This window comes from Centruroides sculpturatus, unplaced genomic scaffold, assembly GCF_000671375.1.
Source record: "Centruroides sculpturatus isolate CEXI.00-Female unplaced genomic scaffold, Cexi_2.0 scaffold367, whole genome shotgun sequence".
Classification (NCBI taxonomy): domain Eukaryota; kingdom Metazoa; phylum Arthropoda; class Arachnida; order Scorpiones; family Buthidae; genus Centruroides; species Centruroides sculpturatus.
This window is the reverse complement of record NW_019384575.1, coordinates 283155-305637: the sequence shown is the minus strand read 5'-3', so window position 1 is coordinate 305637 and position 22483 is coordinate 283155. Positions and strand designations below refer to the sequence as shown.

General features: G+C 28.9%; 1 protein-coding gene across 1 annotated transcript; it reads left to right on the top strand.

Moving 5' to 3' along the window:
• The first annotated feature begins 3785 nt into the window (after positions 1-3785).
• On the top strand, positions 3786-21707 carry LOC111624307 (ubiquitin-conjugating enzyme E2-24 kDa-like). The gene is made up of 6 exons (XM_023367121.1): positions 3786-3910; positions 18427-18606; positions 18767-18817; positions 18892-19024; positions 19098-19245; positions 19320-21707. Exons 2-6 carry the CDS (start codon positions 18449-18451, stop codon positions 19415-19417), a joined length of 588 nt encoding a protein of 195 aa, XP_023222889.1. The 5' UTR covers positions 3786-3910; positions 18427-18448; the 3' UTR covers positions 19418-21707.
• Positions 21708-22483: the final 776 nt, after the last annotated feature.

Genomic DNA, 22483 nt, shown 5'->3' with positions numbered 1-22483 from the left:
TTTCTTATTTTTTATAATACGACATCTATCGAGTAAAAATAAAATTAATGAGACTTAAATTATTATTGTTTTTTTTTTATTTTAAAATTTAATGATCTTTTAATCGATTAATAAAGATGTACATTAAAGAAAAACCTATAATTTCGGTAGTTTTTTTAAATAAAGATATTTCTGAATAATTAATTTACATGAATTTTTAAATTCATTTACGGATATTTGTTCTGTAAATAATACTTTTATGCCAATTGACAGTATACAACTATTAATATAATATTTATAAATATAGTAAATTTATTAAAAATTAAATTTCTAGTAGTGTTTATAGATTTAAATCGAATTAAAACGAACTAAAATGGCCAATAGATGGTGCTTTTAGCAATAAATTTACTCGTAATTTCGATTCTATTTGGTTGGGATAATAAAAATTTTTACGTCAATTTGACGTCATTTCTTCAGTTTTTTAATGAGAAATTCTAAAAAATGACGTCACGTTTCGTAAATATATGCACTATCGTAGCCAATCAAACGTGCCTTTTGAAATGCTATATTAAATGGAATTAAATTGCTAACAAACTTCGTATTTAAAGTAATAATTTTATAATTAATAATAAACATTAAAAATTGTATCGTATAAATACATCTGTGGAATTTATTAAGAATTATAATCAGTAAATTTCAAAAAAAAAGTGACGTTTAATGACGTTACTTTCGCTTTAATTAAACAACAAGGCGATTGGGTATTATAAAAAGTCGCTAATATATAAATTACAAAAGAATAATTAATTTCCTTAATTATAAGTCATGTTTTTAAGAAAATCGATGACGTTTAATGTACTCATCACGAATATAAATATTAAATAGATTTTATACTATTAAACCTAATTGAAATAAGTCCGTTTATAATTACGCGATACCTACAAATGGCGGACAAATTTTATAAAACTGTAGCTTTATTTAATGCTTTAAAGCAATCACGTCGCCATTCTCTCCAAGCGAATTTTAAATTAGTGAATATATGAATTTACAATGTATTGAAATGAAAATACAAAAAGTTTTCATTCGAATCTAAAATGAAGATGGCCGGCCTTTGTGAATTTATTGCCGACCTTGCCCATCAATTCATTCAAAAATTTAGATTCAAATTCATCATACATTAAAAATATAAAATATATTTTAAATTTATAATAGGGATATTTCTTTGCTTTATTACGTTAAAATTATATGTAACTGTATAAAAAAAAATTTTTAGTAGTATAAATATTATTTTAATGGTCATATTGGCGCCCTCAGAGGGCAAGAGAACGAACGCCCCCTAAAAAATTTCAAAAAATAAAAATAAAAAAATAAATAAATAAATAGCACGTGCTCGCTTGATTTTTTTGTAATGGCATCATAAAAAGTAATTTGTTTATTTTATAAATTTATTATTAATTATTTTATAATTTTATTTAAAATTTTATAATAAATAAAAAAATACGGAAAAAATGTTTTTACCATTTAAAGCGTCTCGTTGCATTTCTGCTTGAAAATATGGTAAAACCTGTGTAAACCGGAATTGCACGTTATCGAATATTTTTTTCGGGTTTTTTTTAATATAGAAAAATCGCTCCGTTCCGAAACCTGTCCAAAACGGAAACTAGCCTGAATGCCAGGCTGGTTTCCGTTTTGGACAGGTTTTATTGTATATGACATTGGCATAAAATGTTTTCATAATATACAGTAAAACCTGTGTAAATCGGAATCGCACGATACCGAATATTTTTTCCGGTTTGGCAGGTTTTCGTTTTAAATAGGTTTTTTTTTTAACAGAAAAATCACTTCGTTCCGAAAAATGTTTCCCGTATAGGCCAGGTTTCCGTCTTATTCATCTTCCGTTTGGACAGGTTTACAATTACAGTGAAACCTACTGTAATTGTATACTGGGTGACATTTTTAGGCACGTAAAGCAGGTTTTTTACCTAAGGCTTTATGCTCCTAGGAGCCTCAGATACATAATTATGTGATTCTCGATATTCAGCGCTTGATCCATGATTAGATTCCTACGCCAGTAGTTCTCAACCAGTGGTACACATACGAAAGAAAGATCTGTTAGTGCTACAATTGTATACACAGAAGGCTCAGGTGGTACTGGAGTGATAAAGGTTGAAAATCTTTGTCCTAGACAATATTACAACAATTGTTATGTGATACAGTCTTTACGTTATTGGGCCTTGTAAGTCAACTCTTGCCTAGGGCCTCATGCAATTGGAAACATTTCAAGAAATTTAATTATCTTATTACATTATAACTATATTTAATTATATAGAAATGCTTTATGATTATATATATTGATATATAACTTTAAAACAAAAATTACAGTCAAAACAAATTTTATATTTATTTTTTCATCAGTTGTTTTTGGCATTTATAAAACTGTTGACAAACAGCTTGAAGTACAGTATTTATTATTCAAGAAATATTTACATTTATCGAATAATTGAAGCAAACATCCACTTACAAGTACAATTTATCATTATTAATCAATTATTGACCAGATAAATGTACAGTACATAGATTAAACTGCTAGTTAAATGATAGGATGTAACATTTATTAAAGCACAGAATTTTATATTAAACTTTCTTAAAAAAATTTCTCTCTTTATCGTGTCATATATTTTTATAAATTTTTAAAACATAGTTAAAATAAAACTGATATTTTTTTACAAGTTAAATAACTATAATCTCATCAATATATTGATAAATATAGATGCATTATATCATAACAATAATAATACTGTATATGTAAACAATATGCATATATAACATAACACAGCATATTTAAAATAAAATTTTTAAAGCTAAATTTTGTCATTATTGCACATATTTATATAAAATTATTTTATATTATAACTATCAATAAACTTACCAGAGATAATTTTGATAAGAACTAAAAAGATCTAAACATAAAATAATACAAAATCTATATAACTTGGTTCTTATCTGGAAATCTCTGATAAATTTACCTTGTTAATAGTGATATTAATAATAAAATGTTTATGTAAATGTATTTACTTACATGCTTAGTCATTACCAGAGTCATTCCTTTGGTAAGAACTAAGCATAATTAAGTATAATATAAAACAAAAATTTATTATTCATTTTGAGTAATTCCACGTTATGTCATGTCTACATCAAATTACACGCGAGACGATGCTGAAATTTTCTAAATTTATTAAAAAAAAACAGTGACATTATCACTCGATAGCCAATTTGTTATCGGAATAAAAACATTTTCTAATACGAAATCTGGTAAACGTCATAAAAGACGAACAATTTCATTTATCTTCCACCGTTAAATCTACGATAAACACGGTTAAGAACGAATTGTGTTTAGACCCAGGTAACCAGCATTGACAGGACGTGTACATGCGGGTTAAGGTACTACTAATCAAGTGCCGACGACCTCTAAGATAAAAATTGGCTTCGAGTTAAAAACTTGGAAAATTTAACGAAGTGCAGAACACAATTTAGTTCACGAGCACTTCTACAGAGTTTAGATAAGATTAAAATCGGGTATAAACAACGAAGGAAAAAACAACGAACACGACAATTCGGTCACATCGTCTAGACTGGAAAACATCAATCCCGCATTTTAAACGAACGTTACGTATATCTTCGATCAGCGAATGATTTATTAACAATAAACGTAATTACTTAAACCGATAATTTATGTCTTACATTTAATAAATAATAAATAAAAAAAATCGAATAAATAAATAAAACGTATCTGCCATCGCCCGGAATAGGACAATAATATCGACCAATGAACGAAGATTGCTTTCGTCAGCCGTCGGGCTGGTGGTTGATATTAGGAAGAGAGGCTACACGGCTCCTTTCGGAATTTATTTTACAAGATTGGATAATTATAAAGGTCAGTTTTCGAATTTAAATCGTCGGTAAAGTTAGTTTAAGGGTTGTAGACGAGTTTCTACGTATTATCGACGCGTTACACGTTAAAATAATCGCGTCCGGTCGTCTCGAAGTAACAATGATCATCCTTTAAGGTTGGTTAAGCATAGTTGGGTTGAATGCCTGAGATTCTGCATATTTTAAGTGTTTTCGATGTTGAAAAAAACGTTTCGGAACCGTTCCGAACTTTAAAAATGTATCACGTGGCTTTTCAGATCAATTACATTTTAAATTAATCAATTTCATTTAAATTCCAATTGTCCCAATAGGGGTTTTTTTCCTTCTTCTTCTTTGTTTCTTATGATCTCGTGCAAAAATTTAAATTGTTAATTAAAATATTTTATATTTCCAGCTCTACAAGATTAAAAGTTAATGTAATTCATTGCTTCATCATTAAAATTATTATTAAGGTGTGAAATGTTAAATAGATCAAGGGCTTTCTGACAACATGAACACATTGTTAAGATCTAAACAATTTAAATTACATCCAGATCTTGAGGTAATTTAAATGCTTGCCCCCTTCCGTGATCTCTGTTTTAATTAAAATTTATCTCAAAATTAGAAAAAAAAATTTATTTAATTAAACTAATTTATTTAGGATCTTTTGGGCAAATGTTATCGGCTCTATTCGCATTCTGTGGAGTTTGGACCTGTTTTTTTGTCTCTCCTTTAAGAAGTTTTTATGCTTTGTTTAGAGGCGAATTGTAGGGAACGGTATTTGCCGATCTTCTAAATCCCTTTGCCCGAACGTGCCTTAGATATCGTCCGATGCCGGCCAAATTGGATAGAAATCAATAATCTAAGTACGCCGTCTAATCAATTTTTAATTAGAGGAAAAAAGAGTTGAGATTAAGATTATTGCAAAATCGTGTAAACAAGTAAGATTGGTAATGGGAATTTGTTAATTTTCGGCGATTTGCAAGTCGTCCACTTATTTTTTTAACTTAATTTGTGGGTCAAATAATTCTGTCGTCAAATAAATGCATTTTTTTTCTTTTAACGTAAGAGAAGTTCGTTAAAAACTATGGTTTTGAATATTGAATCGATATATAGTTTGGGCATAATTCCTTCGATTTGATCATTACAAACAACTGGTTAAAATGAATGATACTAATTGATTGTTCCAAGATACTCTTATCTCCTTTGTTGCTTTATGTTTGCAAAAGTACTAATCAATAATGATTAATGTTTCCAATTGTTTTTGTAATTAGGGAAGTTCTTTGTGTTTCTTAAATTATGTATAAGGTAGGATGTGAAGAGAGATTTACAATAGTTGTGTCTGGTATGAAACCTGCACTCTCTCTAACAGATTAGTCCTTAAAAAAGAAAGAAAAATTTGGTAAACATTACTTCGGGTAATGTAGAGTGCTTGTTTTCCCTTAACTCCGAGGAATTATATTGAATTTTCATTTATTCTACAAAAGTTTAGGATGAAATTCTATCATTAGCAAATTTCTTTTGAAATTTGATGATATTAACATTCATTAATAGAGTTTGAAATTTAATATATCATTTAAAAATTTGTTTTCAATTTCCTTGTAAGAAATGACTATTTAAAAATGAAATCTATTTGAATTAAATTAATTTATATTCATTAACATGTTTTAGGATATTCTGAGTAAATGAATTATTATAAAATTGTGTATTTATAGTAAATTTTATTATTTCGAGATAGGATTGCATTATATTCCTAGAAATAAATTGCATAATAATGAATTGTAATTCTTACTTTTCCTATGAGTCAGTTGGTGGATATCCTTGATATGTGTATATCATCATTATTCCTTTAATCAATACTTTTTAGTTATGTAAAAGTATTATATTTAGTAGGCCATCTTTTATAGATTTCTGCTTAGATAAAGAATTGTAAAATTGCCCTTTAGAGATCTAGCTATTGATTCGTCTACTATAAAATCCTTCGTAAAGGTGGCCAAATCAAAAGACTAAACAGTAATTTCCCAGGGAAAATTTTATATGAGAACAGAAAGGTAATTTTGTAATTTACTTGAATTTGTTCCAAATTCAAATTTTTTGGGATATTTTACAAGTGATTGTGCAGCTGTTCTACGTAACACTTGTAAAATTGTATTGTATTCATGCACATCATATACAGATGCTTTTTTTTTTTTTTTTTTGTATTAATAAATTATTCTGTTAATTAAAGTCTGTGTAATAACCTTAAAAAGTATAAAGAATTTAATCTTAACAGTTTATTATGTTTTATTTTACATCCATAAACACTAAGTAATTTATATATTTAAAAAAAATCATTAAGTTTGTTTGAAAATAATAAATTTACTGTCTTAAATTGGCTTCATTTCTATAAATAGATTCATTTTTTGTGTAGTAAATATCACAGTACGTGTTTTATAGATTTTAACAAATGAATAAATATAATAACTCGCTTATATTTCGTTGTTTTCTGGAAAAATATTTTGTCTTATTGAATTTTATCAGGATAACAATTCTCAATTTTAATACACTTGAATATGAAACTTAAGGAACCTAATAAGTTATAATTGAATTAATGAATTCTCCTTGTCATATTGTAAATGATAATGATATATTTAATAATTTGAAGGTGCAGGTCGAGTTCAGATTAGCATAAATTGTAGGTTATTGGCTCTAAGGATTAATAAATTAGCTTCTTGTGTAGAGTATATTGTTTCTATACATTTATGCATAAAGTATTATGAGAATGACCTGTGAAAGGTGTATGGCATTAATATAATACTTTTCTTGTGAGAACTGTGCCACTTTTAGCCTTACCTTCAATTAATGCATGATTAAACTCCAACAGGGCATTTGTATCTTAGTATATTTCTATTAATCCCTTGCCAGCTGCTAACTTCTTCACTTGATGATTATTTTATTGTGTCCCGTATCAGATTTAAATCTGTAATGTTCTGGGTCATTCTACTACAGTTACAATGTAATTTGTTAGTTCTTGCTATATATACTCTATATACCTAGTTAAAATTTAGGCTCTAGCTACTGTATTACATTTTAGAAGTTATACAGGGAGATGTATAATTAGTTAATGTATGTAAATGGATTTTATAGGAAATTCTTTTAGAAACTTTTATTGATTAAAATTAAGTAATCAATTAAGAGTCTTGCCTTAGGATGTTTATATTCCATTAAATGTTATATACTTTGAATGTATTTACTATTTTATTTATGATTATATTTAGATTAATTGGTTTAAAGTTGTAAATTCTATATTCATTGTCGAAATAGCCGACCTAGTTACATTAACGTGACGGTCTGTTTTTTTTATGGTACATCAGATCGAATCTTTGTTAACCGTAGATTTCCACCTGCTCTCCGTAGTGTATAATGCTAATAATTTTTTTGCTAGCAGAACTTGTCTTTCCACAAAAGTTGACTGGAATGTCATCTATTGCTATAGAAACAAATGGCAATGTCTAACAGCCACTAATAGTCAATTTAGATTTGTGAATGGCATTCAATATTTAAAACATCTTCCTAAAAGTTTTCTAAGTTGATACAAAATATTTATTTTTATGTATGTAAATTTAAATTATCGACAAATGAAATTTTATGGCTTTTATTACATGATTTCTGTTGATAAATTATTACTATTGAGATAGAATTATTTATATTTTGTTACTTCCAGATGTGATTTATAATTCAGAAGTTTTCTTTTTTAAAAGAGAGATTGTTTAGATAAACAATTTTATTATTGCAATTTGTTTATAAAGAAACAAAAACCTGTAATATTCAGCAATAAGATAGACCAATTTATATTCATTTTTATTGTAATTTTTAAGCTTGGTTAATTCTTTTTGTCTTAACTAAGTTTGTATGCATGCTTTATTAGTTCTCTACAAAATGTTTTACATTGTAACTTGAAAATGGCTATTTAAAGAGTCAAATAAGTTCATTTCACTGATTGATATTATTTTTTTCTTTTTGTATCTTAATAAATATTTTTAAAAATTAAAAAATTTATAAGTGACTATCAAAAATTCATTATTTGATTTATTTTTCTTCTGTAAACAGATTTATAGATGTATTTACAACCAAGGATCAAGAATTAGAATTAAAGTTAACTAATTACCATTCACTTTACTTATAGTACATGAATGCTTATTGGCTAACTTCTAACTTTAACTCTTTATCCTTAGCTGCGAATACAGACACTAAAATGTCATAAAAGTTGCAAGAGATGGGAAACCAAGTTTACCAGAAAATTATATAATTTCCAATAATTGCACTTGTATTGAAAAAAACAATTACGTTTTATAAGTGTTATTATTATAACAGACAATATGTGATTTTGAATTATTTAATTTTTGCTTTGAGTTTTTCTACTAAAATAATTTCTCTGCACTGTTTCCTTAAATTAATAATGCTACATGCTTGAGTTAGGAACCTAGTTTAAGTGTGTAATTGGGTTTTCTTTTTCTTTTATCTATAATATATTATCAGATAAATATTAAATGGAATTTTAGTACTTTAAGCAATGGATATTTTTGAAACTATTTATTGACAAGATAATCTAATTCTCTGTTTATCCTACACAAATATAAATAAAAAAGAATTTTTTGAAATTTAATGCTTTGTTTGATTATCAGATTACTTAAAACAGGAACCATGTTTTTTTTTTCTTTATACATACATTTTTGTAAATGCCTTTGTGTTAATAAGTAAAAGTTCTTTCTTGTTCTTTCTACTTTATTGCTCTTGGGGAACCTTTTTGCGATAATAAATGATTTTCAACTCCTGTTCATGCCTCGTTTGTTGTTCGAGTCATATTAAGTAGAATAACGTGGATATATTCTACAATTTCTTACTTTCAGATGTCATTTGCATTATCACATTTTTAAAATTACAGTAATATTATTTTTGATTGAGTGTTTGATCATTAAAGATGCTTTGGGAAACAAAAGAAATGAAGATTTATTCAATTTTATTTTGAGTAACATTTGTCTACTGTAAACAAATTAATGGATAAAAACTTTAATTAATTAATTACTTATTTTTATTTTAGAAAGAAGCCTATGAACCCCAACAATTGCAGTATAAATAGAAATACCCCATAAAAGAATGAGAAATTCTATAAATATTACTACTACTAACACTTATGACACAGTTTACAAGTTGTAATTGCAAATAGTTATTTTGTAATGAATTTGGCACACAAAGTGCTAAATTTTGATCTAATCATTTATATAAAAAAAGAAAAAATCTAGATAAAATTCTGAAAGTCTATTTTTATTTTTAGATGCAGTTAATTCTCTTAGAAATTTGATAAAGTTGAGATAAAATATAGTAGATCAATATTTCCTAACCTGTTTTTGTTTTCTGAGTAGATAGACATTACTCGGGAATATAGTTTTGTAAGCTGCTAGTTTGACAGTACGGTAGTTTAACGCTTCTAAAGTCCTTTATCGATGCCATTAAATTTATGTGATTTAATATTAATCAAATGTGTTAGATATAACAGGAAAAATGTACATTAATTTATAAATTGACTAAATGTTTTTATTGTTTATTGTACTGATAATTTTGAATAATTATTAGAATTGAATGGAATTATGTAATTGTTAATACCATTTTTACACAATATACACATTTCTTGAAACTGATGAATTAGTTGAAGATCTTTATCTCTTAATAAGGAATGTACCTGTAATAATGATTGGCTGCATTCCTAAACCCCATTCTATACATTTGAGATTCCTTTGACTTTTGTTATTTGTTCAGTTAACAGGATGACGAGTCACAAGCTTATTGTCATGCAATTGCTACTATCTGGAAACATTTCAAATTTTTATCATCAAGACAAGGATTTGAAATGATTATCATCGTGGGTTTGCCACTGGATGATATCAACAAAAGGTTAAATCAGTTAACATTATTTCAAAAGATTAAATAGACTTCAAATAAATAACTACAGTAACTAGTTTGAAAATGATCAAGGCAGAGTTACAAGGGGAATTGAGTACTCTAAATTCCCTATTGTACTCCATTCTAGGGGATACAATTGTATCTCAATCCCAATGTGTATGCTAGTGACCTTCCAGTTATACTAGAAAATTCATGATTAATATAATAGTTCATAATTAATAAACTGCATTAACTGCATAATTATTACCATGAACTTTTGTATTGTATTTTGTAATTTTGTAAACTTGTGTATTTAAAATCAAATGTTGATTCTTTAGAAAAACAATTAAGCCTTCGAAAACTAACCAGAAAAGTTGAAAGGGCTTGAATTTTAAATATTTAAGTTCACTTTAATATACTCTGAATGTAATTTGTGTTAATTACATACATATAAATATTAATTCACAGTGAAATTTGATTGTATAAATTGTAATTTCATTATATAAAATCTAAAGTCAAACTGTGTTAACTTTATCTTTCTTAATTAATCTTATTAAATTATAATTAAAGTCACAAGTAATGTAAAGTTTACACAGTAAATAGTTCTTGAATTATTTTTATTAACAAACAATGCATACTTTTTATGAATGTGTCCTTAGTAATATAAGAACATATTGAGCTTTCAAAGAGGTTATACTGGTTCAGATTGCTAGACATAGGTCAAACTACCTGGTGGAGAGCTTTAATGCAACTGGATAAGCAAGCCAATGACATAGCTCATGTCATTTGAATTGAATTATATCATTGGTTTGTTTATACAATTTGTTTGTATGCAGCAATACATGGGTGATCTGCTGAGGGGATTCCTCCCGGGAGGACTTTCTATGGGAAAGTAGCTCATTTAGGTATAACAAATGTGAAGAAAACTTGGAAATCCATCAATAAAGTTCTGATTTCTTTGTGTCTTTTGGATGTTTTAATCAATATTTTAAGTTTCATTTTGAACTTTGAATGGTTTTTTTAATCAATTTATATTAAACACATTTATTATTCAAGTATTTGTTACAATAATTGCTTTTAATGTTGTTTATTCATATAAAATCAATTTATTTTTAAAATTGAACTTAACAATAAGAAAATATGCCATAGATAACAATGCAGCAACATTTTTTAAGAAGCAGAAACAAGGATTGACGGTGACTGAAAGAGAACAAATTCTTGTTACGTTATAAAAATTGAAATGGTTTCTCAGGAGAAAAATCTGAAGATTTCTGGAGAATGCACTTTAGATTTTTTTTACTGTTGTTATTTTCATAACTGAAAGAATTTTATATAAATCTTAAAAAATTATTTATAAATTTAATATCATATTTTTCTTTTAAGAACTTTAACATTTTAAAAAATCAATATTATAACATTGAATAAGAGAGAGGTTTTTGTTTTTTGAAAGAGGAGGTAACATCGTAAAGATTATCAGCTTTCTAAAGCCCTATTATTATTTGTTCCTCTGGAGACCTTCCGTATCTTTGCAAATTGTTTGTATGACGATGAGCATTCTCAGATAATTGGCTCAGAAGTACATATGGAATGGCTAATTGTTTTATTCTTTTCATATCTTTTGACTCTAGTAAAGCACTTTTTTTTTTATTACAGTAGAGTATTCTTCTTTAATTATTGGCTTCTCTAATAGATTGGTTTTGCAACTCTTATACATTTGCACATTGCATGTATTTGTATCGTGTTCACCATTAACTTTCTCACTTTAATCTTTATTTTTGTTGTACATTTAGTTGTCTATTTACTGATGCTTAACACAGTTTAATAGACTCTTGTGCCAAAAAAGTCTTTATTACACAATTATCAATTAAATAAATATAAAGTAATGAGTGTTTGTTTGTTTAGATTTCTAAATAATTTTGCATAAATCTTTCTTTCCAATTATTAAACTAATTATATACTTAAGCAAATATTATAGTGTAAGAGAGATGTTAACAGATTTTCACTTTACGTCCAAAATTTAAGAAGTAATATTTAAATAATCAGTGAAAAATGCTGAAAATCAACCAGATGTTTAAATTCACGTAATACAAATGCTTTTATCATAAACTGTAGTTTTCTGTACTTTAGATATCCTGTTGAACCTGTAGTCGGGTTCAATGTTTCCAGATAAGTACAGACACGCAAATGGTCTCATCTCCTTGTGTAGAATTGATAACGATAACTGAACAGACCAAAGAATATAGCAAGTCTGTAAACGCGAGTAGCTTCGTTAAAATAATTTACAATTATATATTCTTAGAGCGATGATCATTGTTGCAGAACGAAGCCATTCTTATGCTAAATTTCTTGATTTTCAGTTTAGTTTAAGGGAGGAAAGCTTTGGAATGAGTCAAATTAATTAACTTATTCCATTATGCAATGTACAGTCCCAAGATAGATATACAAAATTTTTTTTATTGCTGTTTTAGTATGCAGACTTGTATTTTGATCTGCAATGTTGACATAACTGCTTGAATTATTTATTAAGTGGCATTTGTTTAATAAGATTATGTTGCAGTAGCTTATTTAAAAAAAATAAAATAAAACACACATGTAACATTGTTTCTTATTTACATAAGCAAAGGATATGTTAATAAATCAATGTTTAAATTTTAAATGTGCTTTAACTGAAACTGTGCTTTATTTTTTAAAAAACTTCCATAATAAAATATTTTAATGAGCATTTAAGTAAAAGATTTAAACAGTATATTTATTTAATGTACAGAAAGAAATTTTTTTTGCACAATTACAGATAATCTTGATTCATTTTAGATTAAGGAAAGTTGATTTTGCTAGAATCTGCGTACCTTGACACACGACAACACAATTTTGACACATTATAATTAAAGCTAATGCCAAACTATTGGTCACGGTGTGTGCAATATTAAGTTACCAGATGAAAAATTTCAAGCATATCTTTTGTAATTTAAAAGTTACTTTCCTCATTAAAATTATATTTAAAAAAAAATAAACTTTTCCTCATAGGAACAACAGTTTCCTTATTATTATTAATGAAAAAAAAAATTGAATTTTAATGCTGATAAATTTTTCTATAAAATTCTGTTCTTGTTTAAACTTTTACTAAATGCTTCATTGCATCTGTTTTCTAACGAGTTCTCTCGAGTCATTTTTTTGAATTATAGATTAAATGACTCAGAAGTTCTTTTAAGAAATGTGATATTCTCTTTTTATGTGCATTATATTGCATCTGTTCTTGTTACATGATTAAAATGGACGGTATCAATCTATCTATCACAGCCACATTGTCTCCATCCAGGAGCTTGATTTGTATAGAGTTCTTCTTTATATAATAATAATAAATGAAATTATTCGCATATAAAAGTTTAAGCCAGAGATTTGATCATAATTTAATAATTATCTGGATTATAATACAATCTCCCTCATTCTTTCTTTATTCTGAAATATTTATATACTTAGGCACATTCTTTTAAATTGTCTAATTAAGCTTTGAATTCAATCCAAAATCTTCTCATGGCAAATTTTTTAAAATGGGTTATAAACTCTCTTCAAGAGTCAACAAGAGAAACAAAGATGATGCCAGATTACTATTATTAGCTCTCTTGATCTTTATTTGTCTTGTTAATTCTTGCAGATGAGTTTAGAAAGCAAGAATTTTTGCATTATAAATGGATCTATAGTGGAGAATTCAAGATATATACAGTAATATAAGTCTTATGACATTGTGTATAACTAGAGGATATGATCAGTGTCAAAACTGCTGCTCCCATATACTTAATTATTATAATTAAATATCTGAGAATACAGTTTCAATAAAGAAGGCAGCTCTTGTATTTCTGATAGGCGATATATGGTTCATGTGGTGACGAGGTTTGGCCAGCTCTGATGTGATTGCTTTTCTTTCAAATAATCAAGTAATTGCTTGTTTTATTCTTTGTAATATCAATTTTAAACATTGAAAAAAGATGATGTAACAAATGAATATACCCTCCACAACATTTGATTGCAGCACTGGTTATAAAATTTCTACTTCAAGAAAAACAGCTTGAATTGGATTTAAATTTGAACAGCTTCCCTTTAACAAGTATACAGTTCCTCACTTTTTTGCATCTGTCCTTAGTTTTTTTTCCCTCAAGAATGAATTTCTCCAAGCAGTTCTGTGATAAATGGTGTAACTAAATTTTATATTAGTTTGTTTAAACCAGCAATTAACAAATTACAGTGGTAAATTTACTTTAAATTTGTCAAACTAAATTTTTAGTTTACATTTTTTAAAGCAAACCTTCATTAAATACAATAATAAAGACAGTCATTCCTAAATTACTTAAGTTTGCCAAACAATTTATCTAATTGCATTACTTTTTTTACTTCTACAATCAAATTTGATGCACTGCTTTTTTTATAGCACAGATTGGTCTCCTTAGTGATGCAAAGGTCAATAAACTAATAGGTTTGTTGGCAGACCTGTTACGTAATAATATAAATCACATGCGGAGCATGACGTATATAATTTAGAACTTCGACCCGTTGATTTATCACAGGACGGATGTGACATTATTTACTTTATGCAGACTTGTTTTCTACGATGTGACGGTGATGCAAAAATTTAGATCAAACAGATGCAAGTTAACAGGAATTAAATTATACCTCTAACTGGCCATTATATCTGCAAATGCTTTAATGTTTAATAGTGGATGATGTCTTGATAATAACAATACGACTCTTGATACTGTGCTGCCGTTTAACTGATATTCCATTGAAAGACGTGATACAAGATATTATACTTTAGTTGTTATTTACAGGGTTAATTAAGGACAAAGAAATATTCAAGGGTCTTGAATGAATATTTAATACTATTTTAAGCTGTAATTTGATATTTTAATGCCTTTGAAATTATTAATTTTCTTTATAAACATATTATAGATCATGACACATTTTTCTTATTCAAAGATGTCACAAAATATCACGTAGAAGTTTAAGTATAGCTTCAGTATCATAAATTATCTGGATACAATTGCTATTGTCATCAGTAACGAGATCTATAGGCATTGATAACAATAATAGTATATAATTATAGAGTTATCGTCATAATCTGTGATTATCATCATAATGCAATAGCAATAAATTCAGAATTATTAGTTTTACAATACTAGAAGAATTATTTTAAAATTAGGTGAGTTTTCTTTTTATATTTTAACATAGTAAAGAACAACAGATTTCTAGTGTTATATGAGTTGTTAAAATCATTTTATATTTAGATTTTTGGTTTTAGTATGAGTAAGACACTGATGAAACAAGGTCTTTTCTGCTTGTTAGTCAAACAATGGTACTCTCTTTATCCGGTCAGTTCAACCTGCTTTTTGATCCCCTGCTGGTTACCCTCACATGTCCCCAGGCAAAAATAATTGAAATTCTCTGAGCAGAATTGACAGTTTTAGATATTGATAGGATGTGTTAAGGGAGGCAAATTGATTCACATTCTTTGTATACAGGGTGTTCTCCTTGAAACTCTAGTTTTAAACTGTTCTGTAAAATTCATTTGTTCGGGTATGTGAATGAAACGTGTTGTACACAAAGTATTATTCTTCATGTGTTTGAATGGGATGACACCGTCGTACTGTCTAGATCACTATTCAATGTAGCCCTATTTCTCAGCCAGCTTGATAAGCCAAAAATCATCCTCTTTGAACTATTTTGTAGACACATCAAGGATTGCTTGTATGCTACCAAAGTACTAGGCATGAGAGCCCATGTAAAGAATCATGGATATCATTTACAGCGTGATTCCTAACATGCTGGTTCAGATGAAATCGAGTACAAGCTGGATATCATATGTGTCTTGTCAGAGCATGTTCAGAATGATTTAATGCAGTAAGTAATAGAGATAATATCTTGAATATTAAAACAGAAATTTTGGAACTTGAAGGAATCACTTTGTCAGCTTGTTCAACTTAAGCTAAATAAATGTGTTTTTATTGATTTTAAAGTAGGTTTTCCCCATATTGGATTTTGCCATAAAATAAAAATTGCAATTTTATAATAAAGAATTATTTGAAATTTTAACACAAAATTCCTTTAAAGTGTAATTTTAAATAACAGGAAAAAATTATTGAGAACTTAAGAATTTTCATATAATATAATCACCCCACGACATTAATACTGTCACTTTCAGAGTGGGTTAAGCACTTTCCTGATTTGGCTTTAAGGCTACGTACTCTTCCTTTGGCCAATTTTCTTCTTAAATTGGACTCTGGACTGACCAGTCAAGGGTTTCCTGGCAAAGTTAAATGGCAGCATCCAGCAATTCTGTTCATTTCTAACCAGACTATACTCTCTGAACTCATTGCTTAACTTGGGTAATTTGATGAGTAGTAGTGTGATCAATAAAGACTAGTCATTGATCTCTTTTTATCTAATTACACTTAATATTGTTTGTATTAATGTAAAAATGTAAAAATATATATTTTAATTATAATTAGTTCATGTAAAAAAATTATTAAGTGTAATAATTTGCAAAATATACTTAATTTTTTATTCCACTCAATAAAGGAATTGTTTGAATGATGTGATTTATTAAAATTTTACATTTATAGATCTAAATGTTATTTCTTAATATAAAACATGATTTTATCAATAATGAAAATTGAGAACAGTGAAGAAAATTGATTCCAACCTTCACAACTTTCAAACAAAGGATAGGTCAGAATCTTCTAAACTTAATTTTTTTTTGAATTTAAAGTTAGTAATGCTAGATATTTTTATAGTATTCAGTAGTAGTACAGGTATACCTCGACTTACGTCGTTTTCCTGGAACCAATTACCGACATAAGGCGAAGTATACCTGTAGTAGACATTATAAATGTCTATGGTGTTGTTTTCTAACCTTTCATTGTTGAGATTGTGGAGCAGTTAAGGTGGCAACCTACCACTCTGTGGACCTGGATCAAATCCAAACTGGCAAAAAACCACAAATTTTTCGGGGTGCTGTCCGGATATTTCGGGCCCCTCCCTCACCACCTGTCTGGACCCATAACAGGCTTGCTAAAATAAGGCCACCTTGGTGTTCAGAGGGCTGAAAGGGTTTTTAAAAAAATGTTATTGTTGACAAAACCCCTTTTACTATGATGGAAGAATATCATTTAGCAAAACGATCCATATGCCGTTAGTCAAGAAATGCTACATTAGATTATACAGTAGTTTAACATTCTGTTACTTCCGCATTCATACCATTAGAATAACAGATTTTAGCACTAGGCGATCGTGACATGACTCGGAAATCATGACTTTTAGTTCCCTAGAGGTTAGTATTCCAAATTGGTTTTGTGCAAAGTTAAAGTAATGCAATTTGAAAGCTTTAATGTTAATAAGCTGTTTTTAGGGTGTGGAAATTAAAATATTAAATATATAAAAACTGCAGTAACAACTTTTAATCTCCATAAGATGATAATGGAATGGTAGATGCAAAGAAGTGTGTGTCTACCATTTTAAATGTTTATTTACGCTTCCAGCATCTAGTGGGTGAGGGAGTGAATGAACGAATATGAAACTGGAAACCAGCATCAATGTAATTATATACAAGGTGAGCAAAGAGACTGCATGTTACTTTACAGTTTTGAAAATGTTATAGTAGAGAGCACATGTATGTCATGCATATGCACAATCTGCCAAGCTGTTTTGATAGCAGAGTGCTGGCTTGGCGTATATTCATTCACTGCTGGAATCACTGTATAAGCGACTTCATTAGAAATACATAAATCGAGTAATGAGTAATTTGCTCACTAGTTGCCAGATGTATAAATAAGTCTAAAGGTTTGGGGTTGGACTCTCAATTGAATTGTTAGAAATTCCTATGAATAAGTTAGTTTGACTTGTCCACAACTAGAGGATAAACTCAGGGTGGGACGAAAAGATCTTTTTGTAATCTAGAGTAGAAGGAATTTTTAAAACTTTATGGAAAATGGAGAGATGTTGATTTATATAGCAAGCTTGTTTGGCTCTAGTCTTTCATTCTTCTGTTGTTTAGATTTACTGGTAAAAATGACAGAGAAGAATGATTTCTAATCTGAGGATGCCATTTGAAACACAAAAGCTTATTATTTGGATCGCTTTTTGTCTATTGACTTATTTCCTATGTTTTGTGGCTGTCCAGTTTGGTAAGTCTGTCTATAGGAAAAGTGTGCTGACAGGAAACAAAAGCTTATGTTTATCAACAATATTCGGATTAACTACTGGGTTATTTAATGCTATATTAATAACTTTAATTAAGAATACAACTGGGCCTAAAATTAAATTAAATGGTGATAAATCTGTTTAATGTGAACACCAATTTTATATATGAATTGATTCAAATATTGATCAGAAGTGAACCTAGATGCTCCTGCATACCACATGCAGTAGTTTGGGATCTTATACATTAATGTCTGTACAAGGCAGTAATTAGTTAAAATCAGCATTAATATAATTTGAAATAAACCATTAAAAATATTAGTTAAACATTTTGTTGAATTATTACTTTTTTTAATTTCTTCCCACTCCAGCCATATAGTGGCAAAGTATGTCCATACGTGTTAAACTTCTAATACTAATTGAGTTTTATTCGAACAGGTTGAATTTGTCTGGTGACAGCATGTCTGGTGATCGAGCTCAGGCTGGTCCTTCCGGAGGCGGTGCTAGTGGCGGAAGAGGTAGAGGTGCCGGATCGTCCAATCAGGATCGGGAAAAGGAACACAGAGAATCCAGGTTAAATCCGAAAATGTCGAAGGCACTCAGCACCAGTGCAAAGAGGTATAGCTCCCATTCAATTATTTGTCATCAGCATCACGTTTCTTTAATATTAGAGCTTTTGGTGATTGAAGTTAATTAGAAAAACAAGTGTAAATGAGATGTGTAAATTTTTGTAACCATTTTAAAAATTTCTCTAAATTTAAGTTTTGATTAATTCCAGGATCCAAAAAGAATTGGCAGAAATAACACTGGACCCTCCCCCTAACTGCAGGTTAGATTATTTATTTATTTAAATTTCAATAAATAACGTACAAACACTCTTTATAAGAAATTAATTTTTTTTAGTGCCGGACCAAAAGGAGATAACCTTTATGAGTGGGTGTCCACCATACTGGGACCACCCGGTTCGGTCTACGAAGGTGGAGTATTTTTCCTGGACATTCATTTTTCTCCAGAATATCCTTTTAAACCCCCAAAAGTAAGTGGTTTTGACAAAAGTTTATTATTTTAAATTTGGAGATAAAAAAATGTTTGTTTCCATGCTCTTTCAGGTGACCTTTCGGACGAGAATTTATCATTGTAATATTAATAGTCAAGGTGTCATTTGTTTAGATATACTAAAAGATAATTGGAGTCCCGCTCTAACTATTTCAAAAGTACTCCTGTCTATTTGCTCGCTACTCACAGACTGCAATCCAGGTGAGTTTTCTAGTATGATGTTTTTTTGTCTTTCCAAAATTTTTCCATACTGACAATGTTTTCTTTCCCTTTAGCCGATCCCCTGGTCGGAAGCATTGCAACACAGTATCTACAACATAGAGAAGAACACGATCGAATTGCTAGATTGTGGACCAAACGTTATGCCACATAAAAAATCCAAAATTAGGACATAATCTATTTCTTCATCATCATAAACATCATATCCTCTCCCTTTTTATTTTTTCGTCTTTCCATGTGGGTGTTTCACTACTGCGTGAATGTAGAATTTGTAACAGTGTAGATAATTCCTTTCGAGAGCAGTTACTCGAATTGTTTCGTTCCCGCAAACGTAAAGAAGTTTTTGGTTTGTACAAAGCTATATCATCACTTTATTTCCGCTTTAAATGTTAATGTAAGTAAAACAAAAAAAAGACAAAAACTAGTAGTAGTTTTTTATATTTGATCACATATCATGACAAATTCTTTGTGATATGTGAAAAATTCCATTTTCATTTTAGTTAGAATGAAATTTTGCAGCGGCAACAAAGCGCGCAATACAACACGGAACCAAACTGCGCTCTCGTTCCGCTGCCAAAATATTTGCTTTACACAGTTCTAGTAGACTTTTGGGAATTAGATTTTGTCTTTAAATTCTGGAATTGCATTTTTTTTATTTTATTTTATTTTTGAAATATTATTTTAGTCTCTAGTTAGTACTTATGTTGTCATAGCTGTAAATATTTTGTGAAAAAATTTCATAATACCCAAATACATCTCAATTTAACAAAGACAAAAGGGAAAAACAGACATGTTTTTATAATGTTCCAACAGCATAACATAGTAATTGGTATTTTTACGTACTGCACGTAAACATTCAATTGTGTTGTGTTCAGAAAGTCACGCCGTCAATACGGTCTGTAGTACTAAAGCCCGAATGTTTTCGTCCGTGCAGCCATAGACTCTTAACTCAGAGTGCATCATCGATATTGGAAATCCATAAATATGAATGCTTGTGTTCTTCTGAAGTTATACACATCATAGAGTCCACGAGTTTTATTTATTTTTTCTTTTTTGTTTTTTTCCTCTGTATGCTGAAGTTTAGTTTCTCTCAGGTAAAAGTTACATGAATCATCGTTGGCAGCAGTACACATTGATGTAGAAATTTTCTTAAAAGTTGTAATAAATGTTTGCTTTCAAGAATTTTTGTTAGTCCATTTGTAATTATAAATTTACACACGCATTGTATTGATTGATTTCTGCCATGAAGAACACTAAAAAACTTTCTTATACTCATTGTGGGGTAGATTCCTGATTGTGAGTTTGTGCCTCGCCAATGGGCCAGCCAAATGAAGTTTTCTTCATGATGTGCTTAGGTAGGATTTCCCATAAGTCCTGGCAGGATTGATGGAACAAGGCAATGCCTGACCTGAACTTTAAAGGTACCACACAGCCTACCAGGTTTAATGCCTTAGCCATCCAATTTAGAACTTTTTGTTCCCTATCACAATGACAAAACAAGTTTGTCAAGCACACATTTGGATTATATGGACTAATGAAACAAGCACAGTTCATCATAACTTTCATGTGATTGGATTGTCACTTGTCAGATGACAGTTTATTTCAAATAAAAGCAAAAAATGCAGTTGTTGTACAGTTAAGTTATCTAGAACAGATGTTTTAAGCCAACAGAATGGATAAACTCGCTATATATAGTAATGAATATCTACTCAAAAAAATAGTGTCAGTTATATATGTTGTTGTATGCAAAATACAGGCATACTCTTCTGAGATGCAAAGGGACCAAACTACTACAGTAAAACAAATGCTATACTTTCTCACCAGTGCATATAAAAGCTTAAAAAATATTTGCACAATAACAATGGCTATAAAAATGCCAAAAAAATAAAATGATTAAGGTAGACAGACTTCAAATGTCATTTTAATATATACACTAACTAGTACATCTTGACATTGATGGCTCTGGCACTTCAAATAAAATAGTATTTCTTTATGCAGTCCATTTGACACTGACAAATTTTGAAAGTTCTGTAGTTAACAATCTGCTTGAAACCTGTCAATACCTTTTCAATTAAGCTAATATATTCTAGTTCTTTTGTTGGCACTTCTCCAATGTAAACTGGCTCATCAGGAGCAGACGCCATTTTGATGAGTAACTTCCTTTATTCCTCTAATGGAGACAGGTCACAAGATGCAAGTAATTCTGCAACATCTTGGCACCCAGGTTCCAATTTCTTTAGGTGTCTTCATAATGTTTGCACTGACAAAAAACCATAAGTGCCACTGCCAAGCCCCCCAAAAAATAAAATGTATATAGTAGTAGAACCCGGCATTACCAATTGTTGTGAAACACAGTGTGCCTGATTTTGTAAAATTTATATTGATTTACATAGGAAAAGAATAAAGTGAATAAAATCTATCCATGTACTGGCAAATGCAAAAAACAAAGTGTTATTTCAATTATTAAATATTCTATCTTGCCAGAAAATAAAATGTTTTTTTTTACTTAGTACACAAAACTCATTACTTTCACTGAAAATTTTCTCATGTAAATTTGAATGCAATTCATTTACTATATGATTGTGACTAGCATTTCAGTTGTATACTATAGCAAATTCACGATGAATTTTTTTTACAAGTAAAAAAGAAGAGTTTAACATTTGTAGCCCATAGATTAAGCTGAAGGAACATATGGCAATATTTAAATCTTTTGTGTATTAATATACTATAATTCAAATCACTAGAATTTGGAGCTGGCATAAGAGAATGTTGGGTTGCTAAACCACATTTAATAAACAATTTTCAAAACTATCAAATCAATTTTTTTTTATTACAAACTGGCTAAAGTCATATTGTAAAATTTAGTGAAACATTAATCGTATACTCTTTTTGAACAGTTTTAGTTAACAATGGATGATTAGATGGCCTACTGGAAAACTAAAATTGCTCAAAAAGTTTCTCAAATGAAATCCAACCCTAAATTGCTTCCTTTCAGGGTGAAAATTTTCATGCTAAAAAAGTGCAATTTGAATCAAATTTTGCTTGTAACATGCTTTGATAGCAATTTCATTAGTAATACATTTAAAGCCCACTTGTATAATTACAAACAGAACGAGACCTCCAATGACAAATATTGTTTTACGTGATTAACCCATGAACAAACAGAATAAATTACAATTATATAATTATTGGTCAATAGCATTTATTCAAAATATAAATT

Coding starts and splice junctions, on each gene's coding strand:
- LOC111624307 (XM_023367121.1), top strand. CDS start 18,449: ATGTCTGGTGATCGAGCTCAGGCTGGTCCTTCCGGAGGCGGTGCTAGT. Junction 18,607..18,766: donor CTCAGCACCAGTGCAAAGAG/GTATAGCTCCCA, acceptor GATTAATTCCAG/GATCCAAAAAGAATTGGCAG. Junction 19,025..19,097: donor ATCCTTTTAAACCCCCAAAA/GTAAGTGGTTTT, acceptor ATGCTCTTTCAG/GTGACCTTTCGGACGAGAAT.